Below are 22852 nucleotides of genomic sequence, written 5' to 3' on the forward strand. Positions count from 1 at the left end.
CCTTCCAGTAGTTAACTTTTAGCGCTTTACTTGTGTGAAGGACTTGTTATCCTAGTTGATAGATGAGAAGACAGATGACCATAAGTGCAAGAAATTCAGAGTTTGATGTGAAGCCCAGCTCTGGGCTCCCTGTTGACTATTTTGTCATTGATGTATGTGAAACCATGTGGAAATCCAAAAGGAAAGTTGTCTATTTTTCTGCTTGCAGTTTAAATTGAAAAAAGATTCTATTGGGCATGATGCAAAACATTTCTACACATAACACGTTTGCGTGTTATACTTGACAGGGCCATTTTACATAAAAAGATCTTTGAAAAGCCTCAGTAATAATACTTTTTATATCTCTAAATCAAAATGGCTCAGTTCTGACAATTTTTACATTTTAGGTACAAAATAGAAGTGGGTTTAAAATAGCTCTTGATTAGTCTCCTAAATTATTTGGGCGTATGTTTTTAATTGGCAAAAAGAAATAGACTTCAGAAATTGGTTATTTTTAGTCCATCAAGTTAACGGTGAGTGGCTTATTTAATAAAACCATGTCTGTAATTTAACACAAATAGCACGTACAGCTGTTCATTTGTGTCTTTTTGACTGTATGAAGCATCTTAGACGGTTTTACTGAAAGATAGGGTCACCGAGAGGGGAAATCTGTGGACTTAAGTCTTTTTTCCTTACCTATCGCCGGCCACTAGGTTAGGTTACGTGCCGCCAGCAGGCTCCCTTCGTGGCTCGACTACGGGATGTGGAGAGAGCTGAGAGAATCGAAATCCTCGATTTTTTTTTTCTTTGCTGAGAGACATTCACTCATCCCTGCAGAGAAGCAGCTGCCCGAATGCACATAGCCAGTTGGTAGTGACATGAATCGCGTACATAGGGCTCCTGGTCCAGCGCCCCGAGTTCTAACCACTCTGGCCACGTGGGCATCTGGGAGTTGTAAAGTGAGTTATGGAAATAAAACAAGGAGAGAAGCCCAGCCCCGATCTTCAGGAGCGGCATTCTCGGGAGCCAGAGGCCGAGGTGGCGCCCCGGGGCAGGCGCCTTCGGCTGGGTGGGAGCGGAGCTGGCCCCGGCCTTTGGCTTCAGCATCTTCACCTCGCTCGCCTTCCTCCGAAGTTGCGGAGGTGCCGGGAAGAGGAGGGGCCTCGCCTAGGGCGCCCGAGTGATTGGCTGCCCAGGGCCCCTGGCGAAGGCTGTGTGGTCCACCCCTGGTGGAGAGGGGCGGAGCGGCCACTGCTCCAACCACCGCCGCCACCGCCACAGTCGCAGCCGTCACAGCCTCGGCCGCCGGGCAGGCAGCTCCGAGCGGCTGCTTCCCGGTTGCCTCGACGAAGACAGGGGGCGCCGTGCTCCGCTTGCTCCGCGCCCGAGCCATGTCCAGCAGCCCTGTGTAACCACTGAGTCCCGGCCGGAGCCGACCGACCCAGTGTGCACCGTCTTTCGGCCGAGCTGAGCTTTCGTGCACGCAACTCCCTCTGCCCCAGCCAGCCCAGCGCCACCATGCCCCGGGCGACTGCACTTGGGGCCCTGGTGTCACTGCTACTACTGCTGCAGCTGCCTCGCGGCGCCGGGGGACTCGGGGAGCGCCCGGACGCCACCGCAGACTACTCAGAGCTGGACGGCGAGGAGGGCACGGAGCAGCAGCTGGAGCATTACCACGACCCTTGCAAAGCCGGTAGGTGCCGCCGCCGGGGAAGTCCCGCAGAAGTTTGCCTTTGAAATGCAAATGAGGTGGTGGGCAAGCCTGCGCTACCGTCTGTGGGGCGGGTCTCCTCTCCCCTCCCCTGAGATCCCCGGCTCCCCGGGAAGACAATGCCTCCGAGGAATTGCTTAAAAACCACTCCGAGGCTGGGACGTCCCGGCCCCAGGTTTGCGGTGCGCACCGGGGGGCGACAGCCGGCGCGTTCCCAAAGCGAATCAGGGCGGGTGCCCGAGGCCGAGAGGGCCCCCAGGGGCCGGGGCGGGTGCCAGGGCCGCCTGACAGCGAGTGGGCAGCACTGGCCACCGCCGGACGCTCCGGGCCGGAGCAGAAGAGCCGGGCTGGGCGCGGCGCTCCGAGGCTCAGATAGAGTTCCTGGCTCCGATTTCACAGCATTTGTAAGTTTCGCGCAAAGTTTCCCAAGATCCGTGGTTACTCGGGAGGAGATTTTTAAAAGAAAAGCGTCACAGCGGGCAAAAGGAAAGGGGTCGCCGAGGGAGAATGAGCAAGATTCGAATAGCCGGAAACTTCCCTGTAGCGGTACCGGCCTGAGGGTCGCTCTGGGCGGGCGGAAATGGAAGCCGGCAGGTGCTCTAATCCCGCCAGGAAGCGGCGCCCCGGGACGTACGGGCCTTTCGGGCGCAATCGCCGCCCGGGCGCTGCAGCTCCCGCTTCCCCGGGGCCACTGACAGGCTCGTGAGTCCTGAGGGGAGCAGCTTCCGAGCTGGAGTCGTTGAAGCGTTAGCCTCCGAAGGGCCCAAGCGCATGTTCCAGCAAGCTGATTAGTGTGGGTCAGTTCCAGCACGGGCAGAGGGGTGCTCACGCTCCCAGGGAGATGCTGGGCTCAGAGGCTCGCACAGACGCTCCTGGCCCATGGCCAGTGGCCCGCGGGTAGTGGTGTTTATCTCTGGCTTTGTGGGGCTCCGTTTCACTTGGCGGTCGGCAGAGAAGAATGGGGAGGGAAGAGCGCGACCTCCACCCTCGGCAGGGCAGGTGCTCCTTCCCGGGGCTGTGGCCGGCCAGGTCTCTGCGGGGCCTGTGGGCCAGTGGTAGCCCCTTCACGCCCCGGAAACCTCTATCAGTTCCAGGTTCCTCATCTCTAAATTGATGGCAGTAATTATAGGAGGACTCAGGTGATTTGTGGGAAAATTCTCTGCAAGTGAAATGATGGCATTGTCGTTATTTTTTATTGTTACTATCACTGCAGTGGCTCAGGTCTAGGCTGGGGGTTGGGAGGGTCAGGACTGGGTAAAGTCTGGGAAAGACCAGGTTACTAGGAGGCAGGAGGAGTTTGTGAGACTTGGGAATCTTGTGAAGGTTTAAGATCAAACTAGTCTTGAGGGGCCTGGTCTTAGTAAGGGAAGTTTCCTGCAGAATATCCACCTACTGCTGTACCTCGTGGGGCTTCTGAGTTAGGAAGGTGGGCAGCGGAGTTGGTTCCTGGACAACTGGAGAAAACCTCAGCAGGTAGCATGCCTGGCCCAGGTACCATGAGTTCCTCATGGGACCTAATTCAAGGCCAGGGAGAAGAGGCTCCAGAGCACTATTGGAATGGCAGCCTGGCCCTGGAAAGAGGGCCACTGAAGGTGGGAAAATAGGTGTGGGATAAAGGGAGTGGCTGGACCACCTCCCGCACTTGTCAGATCCTAGACCCTGCTGGGTGTGGGCTGGGGACTCTGGGAGGCAGTGTGGGCAGCTGAGGCCTGGAGTGGGGAAGTGATTGATTTGCTCAGGAATGTATTGTGCATCTCCAGTATGCTGGGTGCTGGTCTGGGCACTTGTGAATCCAGATGTGAAAGAGGCATCCCAGCTCCTGGTCTCAGCCTTGGAGGATAACCCTGAGGCAGGCTTGCCTGTTACAGCCTCATTTTCCCCAGTAGTTTTAGAGAAAATGCAAGATAACCAAGGGCACGCATATTCTGTGATTCTTCACAGACAGAATGGGATGTACAGGCAGGGCTGGAAGGCAGAGGATCTGGCCACTGTGGCTTCAGCCAGCTGCAGGCACCCTCCTCAGACTCTGAATTCTCCCAACCCATTGGCCTTTCCCTGGGCTACACTGATGCTAAGAGTGGCCAGAAGAGGGCGATGATAAGCACAACCTGGGGGAAAAGGTAACATCTCAGTCAGCCCATCCTCTTGGAAATTGCCTGACCTGGAGAACAGCTGTCTGGAAGGCCAGCAAGCAGTTCATCAGTGTACTGAAGTCGCAGAGAAAGGACTTGCCTCTTGGCTAGGGGGACACTGCACTTCCTGGTTGCATATTTAATGCAAACCTTTAGGGGCAGCCTCCCATTCTATCTCAGTGAAATCCTAACTCCCTGACTCTTCTGGCCAGAAGCTCTCCTTTTAGGACCTGCCTCAGGGCTGCAGAGCTAAAACACCTCCCACTCTCCCTTCTTGGTGTGGGTCTCCATTCCTACTGTGGACTCAGAATGCAGAGGGGAGGGTCTTGAATCTATTCCTGGCTTCTCAGAATCTGTGTTACCTGGACTATTCCCCTCCTCTCTGGGCCCCTTCATTCTGCAGTTCCTTACCTGCAGAATGAAATGAAGAATGAAAATGTCTGCCTTGTTAGAATTACAAAATGATGTATCCAGAGAGCTTGTGCTCTTGGTCCACATCAACCATCTTGCCGTGGGCCTACTTCATACCTTGCAGGCACTTCAGTGTGAGCCCCCTGGCTGCTTCCTATCCAGTGTTCTATAAGTCTATGATTTTTGGTTCTAGCTCAACCTCTCAGAAGCTGAACAAACTGGTAATTTTACCATTTCACTACTTTTGCAATTTTTAATACCATTTTTACCATTTACTCTGCCTCTTACAAGCTGTGTATCCTTGGGCAAATCACTTGATTTCTCTGGGCATTAGCTTCCTCATTTGTAAATGGGGATGATTACTGATAAAGTACTTAGAACAGTGCTTGAAATATAGTTAGATACTTTTTATAAATGGATTTTCTAGACACTGATGGAAAGAATATCTTCATGCTTACCTTAAAGCAGGTTTTAAGATGGAAAATTTAAATTTGCTAATAGACAATCTATTTGATGCTGTAAAAAGGGATGACTTTTAAATCAAATGACGGGGGAGTGGAAGTTAGTCTGTGAAGCCCTCCTGGCCTGGGGCTGGTGAGGGGCATGGGGCTTCTGGGGGATGTTCTCTGTCTGGTCGTCCATAGCTCTGCCAGTTGTTTTTCTTCTGATACAGCTAAGGATTCAACTGGCAGTAAATCACAAGGCATTCTTACAGCCACCGTGCCTCTGAGAGCAAAGCTTGCGAGGCCTGTTCCTGCCTGCCTGCCTATCCTCACCCACAAGTTTTAAGCCGATTTCGAGTCAGAGGGCCTAGGTTCTTATCTTGACCCTGCCCCCCTTACTCACCGTGCGGCCTTGAGCAAGTCTTTTCACCTTTCCATGTCTCAGTCTGCTCATCTACAAAATGGGAGTGCGAGCAAAAGTGCTTGCCTTGCAGGGGAGACAAAAGGCCAGTTTTAGTTGGATTCTTCAGAAAGAAGAGCCTTACACAAGGACTTTGGTGTAGATAGTTCATGTGGAAGGTGATCCCAGGAAGCAGGGTTGAGGGAGCAGGAGGAATGAGACAGGGAGGGAGGAAATCCAGTGAAGGGAGTGGAATCAAGGTAGCTGCTTTTGGCAATGGGCCCCTGACCCCACTGGGAGCTCCTCTGAGGAGCTTACAGAATGCCTCCCAAATTATCTGCCCAGAGAATAGGAGGCTGCAGCATTTATCCAAAGCCTGCTGCCCTTCACTGTCTGCTCCTTGCTGTAGTTTCTATTCCTGTGTAAGAAAGCATTCCAGACCAGTGGGGTAGAACAACCTCTGTTTTATTATGTTCATGATTCTGTTGATTAGGAATGTAGAAAAGACACAGCAGGGGAGGCTTGTCTTTGTTCCATGATGGCTGAGCCTCAGCTAGGAAGACTTACAGGCTGGGGTGACTCAACAAGTGGGTTCTGAAGTTATCTGAAGGCTCATTCACTCATGTGTCTGGCTGTTGAGGCTGTCTGTTGCCTGGGACCTGTTGGCCAGAACACTTGTAGGTGGCTTCTCCATGTGGTCTCTCTATGTGGGCGTCCTCGAAGCATGGCAGCTGGATTCTAAGTGCAAGCATCTCAAGAGAACCAAATGGAAACTGTGTTACCTTTGATGGCTTTGCCTCAGAGTCACACATTGTCACTTCCATCACGGCCACAAGCCCTCCCAGATTCAAGGTGGGAGAGCATAGAACCACCTTTCCAGTGGGAGGCATGTCAATATCATGTTGTTAAAAGGGCACATGAAATGAGAGAAGTTGTTGCAGCCAGTTTTGGAAAAGATGACTTGCCACATTCCCCGAGGCATTAACTTCCCTGAATATCCAGGAATAGAGGGCTCTACAGATTTAGAAAAAGTTCTCAAGCAGAAAGGTGGGGAGACATGTGGCAGAGGCATGGAACTGCCCAGAGGTGAGCTGAGGGTATGTGACTCAAAAATTGTCTACATGAGGCTCAAATGATATGAAAATGCTGTATAGCCTTTTGGGTTTATTAAATCTAAGGGAACTGCCTGATAACCAGCTTCACTTTTCAGTGGATGGCTTGGTAAATACCAGGGCCTTCTTCACCGCTGTGGGTCCCATGTTAGGATAGGATAAATATAGCTGGTGGTCCCTTGTGTCTTATGGCTCAGGAACCAGTAGTGAGGGTAAGCCCACACTTCAGACTTTACTTCTGCCTGGAATTTGGTGTTTCACCTCACTCTGCCATTCTCTCCAAGACATCTTACCAATCAGGTTCATTTTGGGGCTCACTGAGAGCCCTCTCTGGGGCAGCTGTTGCCAGCAGCCCTCATGTTATTGTCAGCCTAGAAACTGAAGCAGCCCTGGGCCAGTGTGCCAGGGACTCCTAAAAGTGCCCAGAGTGGCACTGGGATGATTGTAGAGTCCTAGGCAGTGCTCCTCTGGAGTCGCCAACCTTCATGGCAGGGCAGGCATCCTGGTTTTTAAGCAGAGATGAGGCTCACATGGTGCCTCCTGGAAGCTTGTCTCCCCTGGCATGACCCATCCCCAGAATGTGAGCTGCCATCTCTGTGGTACTCCACCTGCCCCCCATCAGACTCCCACACCATGGGCCACACCTAGCTAAGGGTGGCTGGTATTTTTACATCTTTATTTTCATTCTAACTTGTTATGATGTCCTTGCTGATGGGCAGGTACTGATCTGATGGAATTAAAATATTTCAGGGCCATATTGGAGTTAAATGTTTGTCTTTTTTGTTTCTCCGGATGATACAGGAGCAGAATCTAGTCCACCTTCTCTACACAATTTCACACTCCACCATGCACTGGGGCAGGGTGTGAGCCAGTTAAGAGCACAGGCTCTGATGCGGGCCAGACCTAGGTTCCAAATCTGCCACCTAGGCAAGGCTGTGTGACCCTGAGTATGTTACTCAACTTCCCTGAGCCTCAGGGAAAAAAAGAATTAGTAATATCCACTTTTCAGGATTGCTATAAGGATTAAATAATACAATGGTTGTCAAGTGCTGAGCACAGTATCTGGCACAAGGCAAGTATATAATGATATATACGTTATCAGAGTACAAAGCAGGTGCTCACAGCACTTCTTGAACTCTTTTGTTGAAATGCTGTAGAGGAAATTGAATTTTTGCAATAAATGAATAATTTATTTCATCTAGTATAGTTAAGGTTAGAGATTCTTAATTTCAGACCTGATCATTGTGGTTAAACAGAGTCTCAAAAGTAAGTGAAGGGTGAATTTTATGGCATGTGAGTTATATCTCAATAAAGATTTCAAGTAAATGCAGATGAGGGCAGGGCCAGGGGCAGAGCTGGGGGAGGAAGCTCATGGCCTTAGCTCCTGAGGAACAGTGGGCTGGCTGGCACAGCTGCTCGAGCTGAGAATTCAGCTCAGCCAAGCAGGTGTGGAGTGTGTGGCCATCCAATGCCAAGCAGAGCCTAGAGTTCTCAACAGTGGCCAGGTCTCATACTGGGACCTTTCCCAGAGTCTGGGAAAGGGGGGACCAGGAAGGAAGACGCATCAGGCCCCTCTTGGAGGGGGCTGCTCTGGGAGCTGAATGACAGCAAGAACACCACCCACTGACCCTCAGCACAGCCCCCAGAGCAGACAGGCAGCTGCAATGGCTGCCATTTTGTATATGAGGAAACTGAGCTTCAGGCCCAGACTTTCTCCCTGACCTTGCTGGCCCTTTGATGCGTCTGTGGACAGAGCCCATATTTGGTAGACAGAAAAGTCCACAACAACATAATCAAAGGTAGGTCTCCAAGTCTTACATCAGTGGAACTCGTTTTTTCCTTTTCTCTCCCGCCCAGTAGCGTAGTGATCAGTGCAGCATACCCTTCCCTCAGGGTGGCATGTGTGTTGGGAAAGCGTCCTTTCTTCTGCTGTCCTGCACAGTGAGAGGAGAGGAGTGGAGACAGGCATGATGCCACTGAGCCATCCACAGAGCCCCAGATATGCAGTGCACCTGGCATGTGGGCCTGGCATGGGTGCTAATGGTCTAAGTGCTGGTTAGACTCAACCCTGCCCTTGGGGAGCCTCCTACCCAGGGCTGGGCTCAGCCTGCTCAGCAGAAGAGGCTCCTAGATGGAAGCTGATTATAGACTGGTCAGCAGGGCATCTCATGCAGCAGCACCTCAGCTCTGGCCATCCAGCTGACCACTGCTTCTCCGGCCATTCTCAGGGCACTCCCCAGCCTGGACTATGGTTGTTTGAGCGCCTGGCCCCTCCCCAGACTGTGGAGAACAAAGACCTTGCTGACATGTTGTGGTTCTGTACCCATGCTTTGGAATTGGGCTGACTTAGGTTTTTCTTCTCAGCTTTGTCACTTTCCTTTTTTTTCTTTTCTTTTTTTTTTTTTGGTTTTTTTTTTTTTTTTTTTTTTTTGAAATGGGGTCTCGCACTGTCATCCAGGCCTGAGTGCAGTGGCACGATGTCAGCTCACTACAACCTCCACTTCCCGGATTCAGTTGATTGTCCTGCCTCAGCCTCCCAAGTAGCTGGGATTACAGACGCCCGACACCATGCCCGGCTAATTTTTGTATTTTTAGTAGAGACAGGGTTTCCCCAGGTTGGCTAGGCTTGTCTCAAACTCCTGACCTCATGATCCACCCGCCTCAGCCTCCCAAAGTGTTAGGATTACAGGCACGAGCCACCGCGCCCATCCTCAGTTCTGTCACTTTCTAACGGTAAGACCTGGAGCAAGTCCCTCAGCCTTCAAAGCCTCAGTGTCCGTTTGTGTATCACGCCGTTAATAGAAACTCTGATTAACAGGCTTGTATATGAAGGCACTTGGTACCGTGCCTAGAAAACAGAAGCACTCAATAAATATGAAATATACAGTGCTAGAGTTATGTGGCCCTTAAAGAACCTGTTATGCCCCAACAAGTGTGTGGAGTGAACTGAATTATATGAACAGCACTGCTTTCCATACTTCTGAGACAGCCTGGGGGCAAAGCAGCAGGTGCTAGAGGCAAATTTCCTGGGTTCAGATACTGGCTCTACCACTTCACGGCTATAGGCAAACCTGCTTAGGCTTGCTGGGACTCTGTCCTTATCTATGAATGTGGTTACTAATATCTACCCACATAGGGTTATTATGAGGATTTAGTGATTAATACAGAGAAAGCACTTAGAATCATGTCTGGACATAGTAAGCTTCCAGTAAATACTGTTTTTAAAATTATTATCATCCCACAGAAATCCAGCAAGGTTTCCAAGTGGCAGGAAACTAAATATCTGAACAACCAAAGTGATCTGGCTTTGTGTCCCCACCTAAACCTCATCTGGAATTGTAATCCCCATGTGTCAAGGGAGAGACCTGGTGGGAGGTGATTGGATCATGGGGGTGGTTTCCTTCATGCTGTTCTCGTGATAGTGAGCGAGTTCTCGCAAGACCTGATGGTTTAAAAGTGGCCGTTTCCCCTGGGCACTCTCTCTCTCCTGTTGCCATGCAAGATGTGCCTGCTTCCCCTTTACCTTCCACCATGATTGTAAGTTTCCTGAGGCTTCTTCATCCATGCAGAACTGCGAGTCAGTTAAGCCTCTTTTGCTTATAAATTACCCAGTCACAGGTAGTATCTTTTATTTATTTATTTGTTTATTTTTTTGAGACGGAGTCTCACTCTGTTGCCCAGGCTGGAGTGCAGTGGCGCGATCTCGGCTCACTGCAAGCTCCGCCTCCCGGGTTCATGCCATTCTCCTGCCTCAGCCTCCTGAGTAGCTGGGACTACAGGCGCCTGCCACCACGCCCGGCTACTTTTTTGTGTTTTTAGTAGAGATGGGGTTTCACCATGTTAGCCAGGATGGTCTCGATCTCCTGACTTCGTGATCTGCTCACTTCAGCCTCCCAAAGTGCTGGGATTACAGACGTGAGCCACCGCTCCTGTCCCTGAGGTAGTATATTTACAGTAGTGTGAGAATGGACTAATATACAAAGCCTGGTGATTTTTAAGGGATTTATGTTTTCTGATGGTGCCAATTCTGATAGCTCCTCTATACTCAGAGAATTTTTGTGTGTGTGCAGTGGTGGGATCCCAGCTCACTGCAACTTCTGCCTCCTGGGTTCAAGTGATTCCTGTGCCTCAGCCTCCTGAGTAGCTGGGATTACAGGCAGGCACCACCACACCAGGGTAATTTTTGTATTTTTAGTAGAGATGGAGTTTCGCCATATCGGCCAGGCTGGTTTCGAACTCCTGGCCTCAAGTGATCTGCCCACCTCAGCCTCCCAAAGTGCTGTGATTACAGGCCTGAGCCACCATGCCCAGCTATACCCAGAGACTTTGACCTAAAATTAAATCTTCCATGAATCTCAGTGGCCTCAGTGAGGAAGGCATTAGGCTAAGGCATTTGGTTCCCTGCAAGCCAACCAGATGTCTGAACCCTACCGAAGAAACCAGCCCCTGGCTATTTGGAGACGTATAAGTGGCTTTGGGCCTGAGCCTCCATTCATCTGATGGCTTCTCCCAACCCCTAGGAGTTGATGTGAGCACTCACAGGAGATGGCCTGGGCTCACATGATCTCAGGGGCATTACATGCCATGGTCAGGGTGCTTGCATAGGGGAGCGCCTGGGCTAGGACCTGCACACGACATTGAGACCTCTAATCCCTGTTCTCCCCTCTACGCCATGTGACCTCTTCAACCCTGGGGCCTCCAGCTTTGCCTGGCTGCCTCCACCCCCAGTGAACAAGCTTCTCCATGCTGCCCAGTCTGAAGGCCACATTTGTGTATTTGTTCCCTGAGCACCAAAGCCCATGACCGTCTCCCTGTCTTTTTCTTTATCCTTGTCTAGGAATCTGACAAGGACGAGAGAATTCTGGCTTTCCAAGTACTCTCTGTCCTAAAGCGTAGGGAAGAATAAATGAATAATACCAGGTGTCAAAATGCACCTGTCCCCGTCTGGTTTCCTCTACCCCTCTTCCAGAAGGCCCAGGGTCGGTGCATGGGTATCAGGTCAGTTGAGGGTGATGGGTCCAACCACTCTTCTCACCTCCACAGGGAGAAGACTTCGATGGCCAATCTTTCCCAAGGAGGCTCTGGCTGATAAAGGGCAGAAGCAGTGAGCATCCTGTTGTAGAGATTCTTTTTGGCATCACGCAGCCCATGGCTTTAAACCTGCCTCTGCCCCCCTTATTTCCTGTGTAGTTTTGACCAAGTCTCTTAATCTCTTTGAGCCTCAGTTTCCTCATTTGGAAAATAATGATATTGAAACCCATCATATAATCTTGTTTGAGGATTAAATGAGGCAGTGAACACGAAGTGTTTAGCAAGCAGTCATTAATTGTTGGCTCTTCTCCTTGCTACTATTATTATTACTTATAGTATTACTCCCTATTTTAGAATTTCCCTGTAAGTAACAACCTCACTGGCCTGTGAATGCTAATCTCTCCCTCTCAGGGCTGCTAAGAGTTCTCCTGGGATGCATAGCATGTGGCAAGTGATAATTTATTGCTCCACAGCTCACTTGCTCTCATCCATGAAGCAGGGAGAGGATGACATGTAAACTAAATGTGTAGAAGCAAGTTTCTCATGGTACCCTCTCAGCCTGCTCATAATACGGTTCTGCTTGGATGCAAACATAGCAACAGGAACAGAGCTTTCCTGCTGATTGGTTACAGACCTATCTGTGATCACACCACCTCTAACCACTTCTGCCAATTACCAATAACTATTCTCAAGCTCGCCCGCATGAGCACTTGAGTGGAGATGTTCAGCCCTGAGTCTTTGCCTGCTCTGCCAGCTGGGCCACTTATCTTCTGTCTCATCTTGCAATTTGCACCCTGCCTCTTTCCCTGCCTCCCACCCGGGTTACTGGCCTGGAGTTGATGTGAGTCCTGTGAGCTGGCTTCCCACAGCAACAGCCTCAGGCTACCTTCCTTCTTAACTCTTTTTCAGGTGGCAGGGTCGCCTCTCCTCCCTGTGGAGTCAGTGCTGGTTTGCTGTCCTCTCCTCCTTCGCTCATTAAGGACTGGGCCCCATGGGTGCAGATACCACACTGGTACCACCGTCCACCCAGGTCCCTAAACCAGAAACCCAGTTGCTACCTGGACACCTGACTTCCCTCTTCTTTTCACCCCACCCAACCCAAGTGCTGTCAGTTCTATTTCCAAATTGAGCCTATCCACTTCTGTCCATCCTCACTGCCACTGGTCGAAGTTCACACTTGAGCTGCTGCAGTAGTGGCTGAACTGGTCTCCTTGACGCTGCTCTTGCCTCCCAAAATCTGTTTTCCACGTTGCAGAGTGATCTTTCTCAAACTCATGTGTGATCATGTTTGCAAGATCAGACCTGCTTAGGATCCTTTAATGTCACCCCATTGCACTTGGGATAAGAGCAACCAGCAGGCCCCAGGGTGCTCTGGTCATTGCTTGTCCCTCTGACTCAGCCTCCCTCCCCTTACCTGCCAGGCTCCAGCTCACATCGGTTCTTCTTCCTGCCTGGAAATGTCTCTGGACTCTATATGTGGTCAACTCTGACTCATCCTCCAGGACTCAGCTTACATGTCATTTCCCCCATGAGGCCTTCCCAGCCCCCAGTCTCAATCAGGTCCCCTTTCAGGTTTCTCATCACCTTTATTTTTCTGAAAAGCACTCTTTACAATCTATAACTGGGTCTATTACTGATGTATTATTGTTCAATGACTGTCTCTGCATTGGACAATGAGCTCCAAGGAGTATAAACGAGACTGATTTTGCTTCACAGTCACGAGCACAGTGCCAGCACATAGTGGGTGCCCAACTACTATTTGTCAAATGGAAAACTGAGTCAATGAGATACCAGAGGGATTCAGAAAGGGTAGCAGTCAACTCAAGGAAGACTTCCTGGTGAGGGAGTTGGTAAGCTCTGAGGTGCGTCTGGAAGAATGCCTTGGATTTGCAGAAGCTGGGATGCAAGAGAAGGTATTTCAGGTAGAATGAACAGTGTCAGCAAAGGTGAGGAATGTTTGTGATGTGTCTGGAGTTGGAGGTTTACTCTGGTTTACTTTGCAGAATGGTAATGACAAGATTGAAATGAGCTTGGAACAGTGGAAGTCAAGCTGAGACATTTGAAACATATCCGTAAGGAAATGGGGAGCTATTGATGGTTTCTCAGCAGAGGACTGTTACAGTGAAGACCTGTGATGCTTAGGATCTGTAGAAGCAGGAAGCAGGGGGACCTCCCAGAGTTCGAGGCCTGGAGCATGAGGATGCAGGCTATGGCCTTGAGAATGGGAAGGGAAGGAAGGTGGGAAGAGATAGTGGCTCTGTGGGTGGGAGGGGTCTTGAGCTGAGATGTGCCCCAAGGTCGTGGTTGAAACATGTATGAGTTCATTCAAACATATTCAGCAGGCACTGGGGTGCCCTTGAGGTGGTGAAAAGGGAGATAATGGTTTAACATGAAATGTTTTCCTTAACTACACAGCTAATTCCCATTCGCTGGAAAACATTTAGAAAATGTAAACAGCAAGTAGAAGTAAAAATGTCCAGTAATCCCATTGCCTAGAAGTAATTGTTGTGAATATTCTGTTGTATGATATTCCCACACCTTTTCTAGGCATGTTTGTAACATTTTTCTTCTCCTGAAAATGCTGTACATACTGGCTTGAACCTGCTTCTATTTGAATTTCACTTAGTACCATGAACCCCTCTCTATGACAGTAAAGATGCTTATGTAATAAACATTCTTATACAAAACCAATTTAAGTTGTTTTATACACTGTTGTATAGATGCACCATAATTTATTTAAGCAGTCTCCTATTGTTGGACATACAGATTTTTTTCTCAGTCTCTCCCCTCCCCCCCCCCCTCCCCCCCCTCCCCCCCTCCCCCTCCCCCCCCCCCCCGCCCCTCCCCTCCCCTCCCTTCCTTCCTTCCTTCCTTCCTTCCTTCATTATCTTGCTTTGTCACCCAGACTGGAGTGCAATGACACAATCACTACTCACTGCAGCCTCCGCCTTCCAGGCTCAGGTGATCCTTCCACTTAACCTCCTGAGTACCTGGGACTATAGGCACATGCACCACCTAATTTTTGTATGTGTCATAGAGACAGGGTTTCGCCATTTTGCCTAGGCTGGTGCTGAACTCCTGACCTCAGGTGATCTGCCCGCCTTGGCCTCCCAATGTGCTGGGATTACAGGCATGAACCACTGCACCTGGCCTCAATCTTTTTGTTTTGCTTTTATAAACGATGATGCTGGAATCATCTCTGTAGCTAGATGTTTATATACATCGTGAATTATCTCTTTAGAATAAATTTCTAGAAGTAGAATTGCTGGGTCAAAAGTACCAATGTGTTTAGGCCTTCTGATTCTCCTTTTCAAACAACCCTTCAAAAGCTTTTTTTGTTTGTTTTTTGTTTTTGTGTTTTGAGACAGCGCAATCACAGCTCACTGTAGCCTTGAACCCTAGGGCTCAAGTGATCCTCCCACCTCGGCCTTCTGAGTAGCTGGGACTATAGGTGCGCACCACAACACCTGGCTAATTTTTGTTTTTTTGTAGAGAGGTTTTTTTTTTTTTTTTTGTCATGTTGGCCAGGCTGGTCTCAAACTCCTGGGCTCAAGTGACCTACCTACGTGAGCTTCCCAAAGTGCTGGGATTACAGGCGTGAGGCATTGTGCCCAGCCAGAAGTTTTTTATTCCTTTACACTCCCATTAGGATTAATAGTTTATATTCTACTTTTAAAAAACCGTTGCTGGTTGGAGAAAAGTATTTTTCTATTTCTTCAACTTGCACTTATATTGTAATTTGTATTTTTTTCAGTAATTTTGAATCTTTTAAAATACGTTTTGACCGTATTTCTTCTGCTAATTGCGATTCCTATTATGCACCTTTTCTTCTGTTCCTGCTCATTTTTGTAATTAGATAATTTTAAAAAACATTTAGTGGGAACCCTTTTCCTACTAAATTAAGGACTTTCATTATTTTTCTGTCATATTTGCCACAAACAAATTTTTGGAGAGAGGATTTTTAAAAAGCAGAAGGCTTATTCTGCACCATATCATTGACTTTCCCATAGAGATGTTTGTATGGTTGTATCAGTTCAGATTAAGTTAAATTGCTAGTAACAGACCCCAGTTAATTTGCTGTGCCCATCAGGGTCCAGTTAGGAGACTGAAACCACACCAGTAATTTGAGCAGTAATTAGAAAATGTAATATAATTATCAACTAGGAAAAGGGGATTGACTACCAAAAGAGGTAAACAGAACACTAAAGAAAACAAAAATAGCAGATGCAAGGAGCAACTACTAGGGAAGGAGGAAGCCACCCCCACCTCCACCCATCCCAGGCTGAAATTCTGACTTCTTAAGAGAGAGTGGCTATGGCCCACTGGAATTGGGGAGTTCACTGAGATACTGACCAGCAGGGAATTACCCAGTGGAAACTGGCAAAACTCTGGAGGGTTGGTGCCAGTGGTTTTCCTGAACACTGCTGGCAGCCCCTCCCATGGGTGCAAGGTGAGACCACTGGAACCAGGAAGAGCAATCCCCTCTTCAATTTGCAGTATCCTTCCAGTGTCTTTTACTGATAAAGCCTAACATAGTGTCAGCTGGTGAAGGAGCAATATTTACAGGGCCCAGCTCCAGTGTCACAAAGCAAGACAAAGCAGGATAGATTTGGAGCCAAGAGACAATATACTGATATCTCGGACATTGGCTTAAACAAGCTAGAAGTCTGTTTTTTTCTCACATCAAAATCTGGAGGTCTCCATTCTGGGCTGATATGGCAGTTCTGCTTCAGGAAGTCCTTCAAGATCTAAGATCCAAGCTCCTTCCAGTCTGCCACTCCACTCTCCCTCAGTTGAGGTCCTTGTCCTCATGGTCAAGATGGCATGCATGGTATGCAGAGCTCAAATCATCACGGGCCTGGTTTGGATATGGGAGGGGTGGAAAAGAAAAAGGGACAAAGAATGTGTGAGAACCAGCTTCTTGGGAGCTGTCATTTGTCACTTCCGCTTCATGTCCTTGGACAGAACTTAGTCACTTGGCCACAGACAGCTATTTGGGAATCTGAAAATGCTTTATTTTGGAGGACCTGGAGCTAAAAATCAGGGGTTCTCTTAAAATGGAAGAAGGGAGAGAAGTGTTGGTGGACAATGAGCAATCTCTGCCACAATAAGCTAAACTGGCTGGACCTTTATGAAGAAAATGTAGTCAAAATGGCAACATGCCCACTACCATGATTGAAAGTTAGCCAGCTACACCAAGCAAGATCTTTGAGTCAAATCTTCTAGAATGTTAAAGCTGGAAGGAACCTTAAGGATTATTTATTCTAAGCTTTTAATGTTTCCCATGAGAACTCTGAAGGCCTGGGAGGGGCAGTAACTTGTCCAAGGCCATCTGAGTAGCTCTTGGAGTGGCTGTAGGTGGATCCCAGTCCTCCTTCCCTCTCCACCTAGTGTGTCTTTCCATCCTCTGCGACTTAGGGTCTCCCATGGCCATTGTCTTCAGAATGAGTCCTGCATAATTAAATTGCAACTTATGGCTCTGCAAAAGATCATTTCACAGTGAAGATATTAGGGCTTATGAGATGTGCCTGGTCCTCAAATCAAGCACATAAGATGTAAAATTAGAGCCCAAGAAGCTTTGGGTTATTAGGACCTAAACTGCATCTTCTCTCCATTACCTAATGGAGCCCATGTGAGCTCATGCTGTGGGAACACAGCAGGCATGAGATAGCAGTGAGTCATATTCTGCCCAATTAAGCAGTGAAAGGTGTCGGCATAGGCCAAAGTAGTCATCCCTATTACCAGCCAGAATCCCATCTTCCTATTTGGCTATGGAAATAATGGAAAGATTTTCTTAGCAAAGCTCTACAAGTCAGAGTCCCAGCAGGAAACAGAATTTATCCCGGATGTTTCAGATGAAGAGACCTTCATGAAGGGGCTAATTAGAGATGCAGGGTTAAGGGAACAAACAGGAGAGGTGAGACACCCAGAGATGAGCCCATTATCCCTGTGGTGAGGGGCAGGGGAGGGAGCAGTGCTACTGGAGCTGGAACTGGGTAGGAGGGGAAGTTGCGGAGGGATGTGTCTACGGCTAGACCTGTAGCATCTAGCAGGGAAGAAATGCACAGCCTCTCTCCTCTTGCCTAGGGTCTGCCAAGATCTCTTCCTTGTTGAAAGCAACCAGAAACCTGAGGGGAAACTGGAGGATGCCGTCCACAGAAGCAGGCTTCCTGGACACAGAGCAGAGTGGAGAGGGTGAAGAATAAGTGTACAAAGTATAACGTTAATCGTAGTTCAGGCCTTGCCCCAGCTATTACCTGGACTGAAATATTTTTAGTATCTGTATTTTTGTTGTTGTTGTTGTTGTTTTGTTTTTGTTTTTTGAGACAGAGTCTCATTCTGTTGCCCAGACTGGAGTGCGATCTTAGCTTACTGCAACCTTTGCCTCCCAGGTTCAAGCAATTCTCCTGCCTCAGCTTCTCGAGTAGCTGGGATTACAGGCGTGCACCACAATGACGGGCTAATTTTTGTGTTTTTTTAGTAGAGACAGGGTTTCGCTATGTTTCCCAGGCTAGTTTTAAACTCCTGACCTCAAGTGACCCGCCAGCCTCGGCCTCCCAAAGTGCTGGGATTACAGGCATGAGCCACCGCACCCAGCCATTTTTAGTATCCTTACAATGTAATTTGTGAATGGCAAATGTGTGGCACATGCAACCCCCTCCCCACTCCACACCCCTGCTAATGGCAGATATTACTAATTGATCATGGCTCTCTTTCCTATGGGTCCAAGAAGTCACCTTACAGTGCTCAAAGAAACACCACCCATTGAGTGGGGTGGCATGTGAGATGAAACCTATTTGGAGCTATAAAACTTAAACAGCCTTGCAGATATGGCCTGCCCGCCCAAACCAATCTTGTGGCTAATGTTTCTTTTTTGGAAATTAGCTGAGCAGGTGTGTTTGTTGATTCAACTGAGCCCTGCTGGGAAAGCCAAGCTGTGACATTTCTAAAATGTATTGATGCAACCATATTATGATATAGATGAGGAGGCAAGGCAGGAGACTGTATCTGCTTTAAGCAAGGTGGTCGCCAGCCCAGGCACCAGCCAGACCCTCTTGGCTCATCTGTTAAGTAGGATGATGCCAGCCAAAGCAGAGGGCAGGGCTGTGTGTTCTCTTGAGGAGCAGTCAGCTTTCAGAGTGGCTGCGGAGGACCTAGCTGTGTAGGGCGCTCTCCTAGGTCCTGACTGACCTTTAACATGGAGAGTTAGAAAATGGAAAATCTTTAGCTGGAACAAATGGATAATGGATTATGAATGTTGCCAGCATGCTGTAGGGCATAGGTGGCAAATAGGTTTCAACTCATGTGCCATTTCTGTCCATTTCTGTTGGTCCTCTGTAGCACTGTGTTGAGATGGATTCAGAGACTGTGTCCAGGCTCAATGGACAGGAGAACTGTGATCAATTAGGAATATCTGTCCTGAGCAAGAGTGGGTAAGGGGAGGCACATGCTTGTCTCTTACTTGCCATTTCTGGTGTAGGGAAAGCCCATGGTTGGGAGTCCCAGACATGGCTTCTAGATGCAATATTTTAAGCAGGTCATTTGACCTTATTGGACCCCAGTTTCCTCATATGGAAAACAAGGACATCACTTAGATGACTTTCAAATTTTCTGTCTTAGAAATTCTTCAATTTTAAAGTTTTCCAAGTCTTCAGTGTAAAACTTGCACCAAATCTGTTTGATCCCATTAAAACATGTACAGCTCTCCACCCCTCTCTGCCGTATGCTTGAGCAACTGAGCCATCTATTCCTGGAGAAGGCCACCTCCCCGGGCAGGAGCAGCTGGGGACCCTGGAGACAGGAGGCTTCTCATACTAAACAGACCCTACCCTTTAATCTCAACCAAAAGATCCAGGAGGCGTGATTCACATCTCGCCTGTTGCCTCTCCTCCGAGAGCCCGAACCTCTCCCCTCCTGTTCTGCAAATGCGCCTGAATGCAGAGTCCTGAAATTTAGGGTCATGGTTTCAAAGTTCATGGTCCTGAGAATAAACAAAAAAACTATTGTGGTTGCATAGAGCTGTAGACCCCATTAACACCGTCCCATGAATATTTATAGCGTGGAACTACAAAAGAACATAGAGGCCATATTGTATTTCCTAGAACTTTCTTTCTAGGGGTCCTTTCTCTGTGGGTCACTTTAATGTAAGCTTTGCTTATTTAGTTGCACACTTTAAGCCGATTAACTTTTTACTAAAAAAAACCCTCCCTGTTTGTTTGTACATACACTCCCTTGACAAAGATTCACAGAAAACTGCTTTAAACCTGTTAAATCCCTCCGCTGGAAACTTGCAATGAACTAAATGCATCTGTGGGTAGGATTTCCCTGTAACGCTCCCCGCCTCTGGCCCCTCCATCCCACCTCAGCCTGTTTCCTGAGAGGAATTCCAATGGTTTGAATTCTACATATTTAGTTCCTCCAATAACCTGGGCTTATCTCTAGGTGACTATCTTATGGAACATCTATGAAGTCTTCCTCACTTCCTGAGTGAGGAAGTTATTGGAGTGGACAAATAGCAGGCCCCAAGCAAATACCCTATGTTTCTCTAAAAGAAAATGTAGTGAAATCAAACGTTAGGTCAGAGACCATGGACTCCATTGGTTTCCAAACTGCAGTGTCCATCTGAGTCACCTGAGTGGGTGGGGCAGGGCATGAATTAAAATGCATATTCCTGGGTGCTGACTTCAGAGATTCTGATTTCATAGATCTGGGTTGGGGCCTGGGGATCTGCATGTCAACACTCTCCTTTGACATTTCTGATGTAAGTGGTTTGTGGGCCATGCCTCCAGAAACACTGAGCTGGTTCAGCTGTCTCATTGTGTGGGTGAAGAAAACGCTTCAAAGGGGAAGCACACAGCTTCCAGTACAGACCGTGGAGATGCAGACCACGTCTCTTCCCCCGTGTAGACCATGATTCATGTCCCAAGATACAGAGCCACTGCAGAATATTTGTGATTAGGTCCATGGGTAGGAAGCTGACTGAACAATAAACCATGCCTTAGTGTAGCCCTGAGGTCTAAGTGTAGAAATGAAAATCCGGAAGTGTCCTGGTTGATGAAGGTGAGATGAGGTAAGGTGGGTACCTCCTGCAGGCCACTCTTCTCGGATAAAACCCAGGTCTTTTTTGGTTTGGAGCAAGCCCTGGAGCAGGGCAGGGCATATGGCCAGGATGGACCAGGAAGGTCAGGGGGCTGCCCTGGGCCTGCCATTCTCTGGGGGCCAGGGAACAGAGTCTTGGGGATAGTACAGTGCAGTTGGTGATAGAAGGTGGCAGCAGAGTGGAGGGGTCTCCCTCTGACTGGTTGGCTGCTGCCTGGCTCGAAGTCTCCCCAGCTCTGCAGACCCCAACTCAGGGGCCGTTCACCACCCCCAAAATGCCCCCACCAGACTCTTGGAATCTTCAGTGCGGAGGGGTGTGAGGACTCCTCCAGGCCCAACCCCTCCTGCAATCTGTCCCTTGAAAGCAGCCGCTTGGGCTGCCCCCGGCTGGCCAGGCTGGTGGTTCCTCTGTTGGCAGAGCACTTCTTGCTGACCCGAGGTCAGTCCTCACCTTGAATCCCAATGCTGGTACCAGAGTCCTGTGCAGGGCAGTGAACCGAGCTCTGAGTCTTGGAGCCAAAAGGTCTGAATTCAAGTCCTGTCCCCTTCTTACAGATTGTCAACTTGGGCTAGTCATTAACTTTCTGAAGTCTCACTTTTCCCCGTAAGATTGGGCTGATGGCCTTCCTGCCTTCTTCTAGGCCTTCTGCAAGGAGGTATTTGTTCACTCACGGATTCGGGGTTGAGAATGTTCTGAAGGTCAGTGCCAGGCCCTGTGCTGGATGCTGGGGTTTTGGGTGTGGGGGGTGTTTGCAGGAGAGGAGGATGTGTGCATGGAAGGGGTGGCTACTGTAAAGTGCTATACCAGAATGAGGGACTCCGGATTACCCTCTCCACCCTGGGTGCTTTAACAGCCCCAGGATCCCATTCCCCAATTCTCAGCCTCCGTTTTTGCCCCTGCTGAGTCTCTCAGATCCCCTGGCCTCCTATCCTGCCTTACCCTCACTGTCTACAGCAGTCAGCATGGCTGGGCCCCCCACTCCAGCTGGCTTATCTTCACTGCACCCCTCCTGCTCCTGCCCTGACAGTGCCTTGCTCTTTCTCACCCCAGGGCCTTTGCACATACTGTCCCTTTAGCCAGCATGCCCTTTCCTCTTGTTATCCACCTGCCAAACTTCAGCTCACTCATCATCCTCCCACTCATCCCCTTTGTGAGGCTTTCCTGATTCTACATTTCAAGGCTGTAAGTTAGTCATTCCTCCTCTCCATGCTTCCATCTTACAAAGGGAGCCAAAGACGCATGGCAGTTAAGAGTTAGAATTGAGAGGGGGCCTGGAGGAAGTTGCCTAAATCTCTCTGTGCCTACAGTCCTCACCTGACACTGGGTATGATGATGCACATTGCATGGGTTTGCTGTCCTGAGGGCTACAGGAGCGAGAGGAGCCTGCACGGTGTGGGTGCTGCAGAACCATCAGTCCCTTTCTCTTCAGTGCGCTGGTCCTGAGAGGAGAGCTAAAACACCAGATTTGGAAGAAATAGAGATTGCTGTTCAAAAATCAATGGGGACGTGATGGAAGGGCGTGAGCTCCCTGTCTCTGGGTGGAGTGTTGGACCCAGTGACCTGTATGGCCCCTTCAAGTCCTAGAAGTTTGTCATTCCTGGAGGACAGTGGAGCAGTGCAACTTCTCCAAAATGTGTTCCTTAGGTCGGGAGACTCAGTGAAAGGAGATCTCAGAGGCAACTATGTTGGGAAATGCTGCATTCCCAGTCTTTCTCTTGGAGAGCCGTGACATTTGTTAGAATTATAAAGGCTCTGGGAAGTCCTGCAGTAAAGAAGGTGGTTTAACAGCATTTCTTAGTAACTTTTTAGAATGTGGAACTTTGGGGAGAATTGGATAAGAGATCTGATTTTTGTTTGTTTGTTTAAGACGGATTTTTGCTCTTGTTGCCCAGGTTGGAGTGCAATGGAGAGATCTTGGCTCACTGCAACCTCTGCCTCCTGGGTTCAAGCGATTTTACTGCCTCAGCCTCCTGAATAGCTGGGATTACAGGTGCCCGCCACCATGCCCAGCTAATTTTAGTATTTTTAGTAGAGACGGGTTTTCACCATGTTGGTTAGGCTGGTCTCAAACCCCTGACCTCAGGTGACCCACCCACCTCGGCCTCCCGAAATGCTGGGATTACAGGCGTGAGCCACGGTGCCTAGCAGGGATCTGATTTTGGAATCAGAGAGACTTGTATTGACTCAGAAAACCTGTGCAGCTTCTTCCTGCCTGCATGACCTTGGCCAATTCCTACCTCACTCATGGCCTTTTTTCCCTCTCCCTTCTATAGAAAGGGGACAAAACGGCCTCCTCTTGAAACTGGTGAGAGGATAGATTGTGGTTGTATGTAGAGGGCATTCGGCCTGGTCCCAGGGACACAGTGAGTGCTGCTTGCTTCTGCTGTCAATGGGGAAAAGACAGCCAGGGCAAGATCTGTGCTGTGCAAATCCTGGATGGGAGCTGCAGGGATGAGCCTTTCCCTGCAAGGCTCAGATCATGGTCATGTTTTGCAGCTCCCAAAATCAGGCACACACATGGCATCAGATGGGG

The 22852-nt window shown here is 49.1% G+C and overlaps 1 protein-coding gene across 1 annotated transcript in view; it reads left to right on the forward strand.

Annotated features, from left to right (window-relative positions):
- The first annotated feature begins 1256 nt into the window (after positions 1–1256).
- Positions 1257–22852, forward strand: part of TLL2 (tolloid like 2) — a 150853-nt gene continuing 129257 nt past the window's right edge. Inside the window, exon 1 of the mRNA XM_032135543.2 lies at positions 1257–1672. Coding sequence (XP_031991434.1) covers positions 1498–1672 — 175 coding nt within the window. The 5' untranslated portion in view covers positions 1257–1497. The remainder of the gene's footprint in view (positions 1673–22852) is intronic.

The sequence above is a fragment of the Hylobates moloch genome, unplaced genomic scaffold (assembly GCF_009828535.3).
Source record: "Hylobates moloch isolate HMO894 unplaced genomic scaffold, HMol_V3 SCAFFOLD_3, whole genome shotgun sequence".
In the NCBI taxonomy this organism is placed as follows: Eukaryota; Metazoa; Chordata; class Mammalia; order Primates; family Hylobatidae; genus Hylobates; species Hylobates moloch.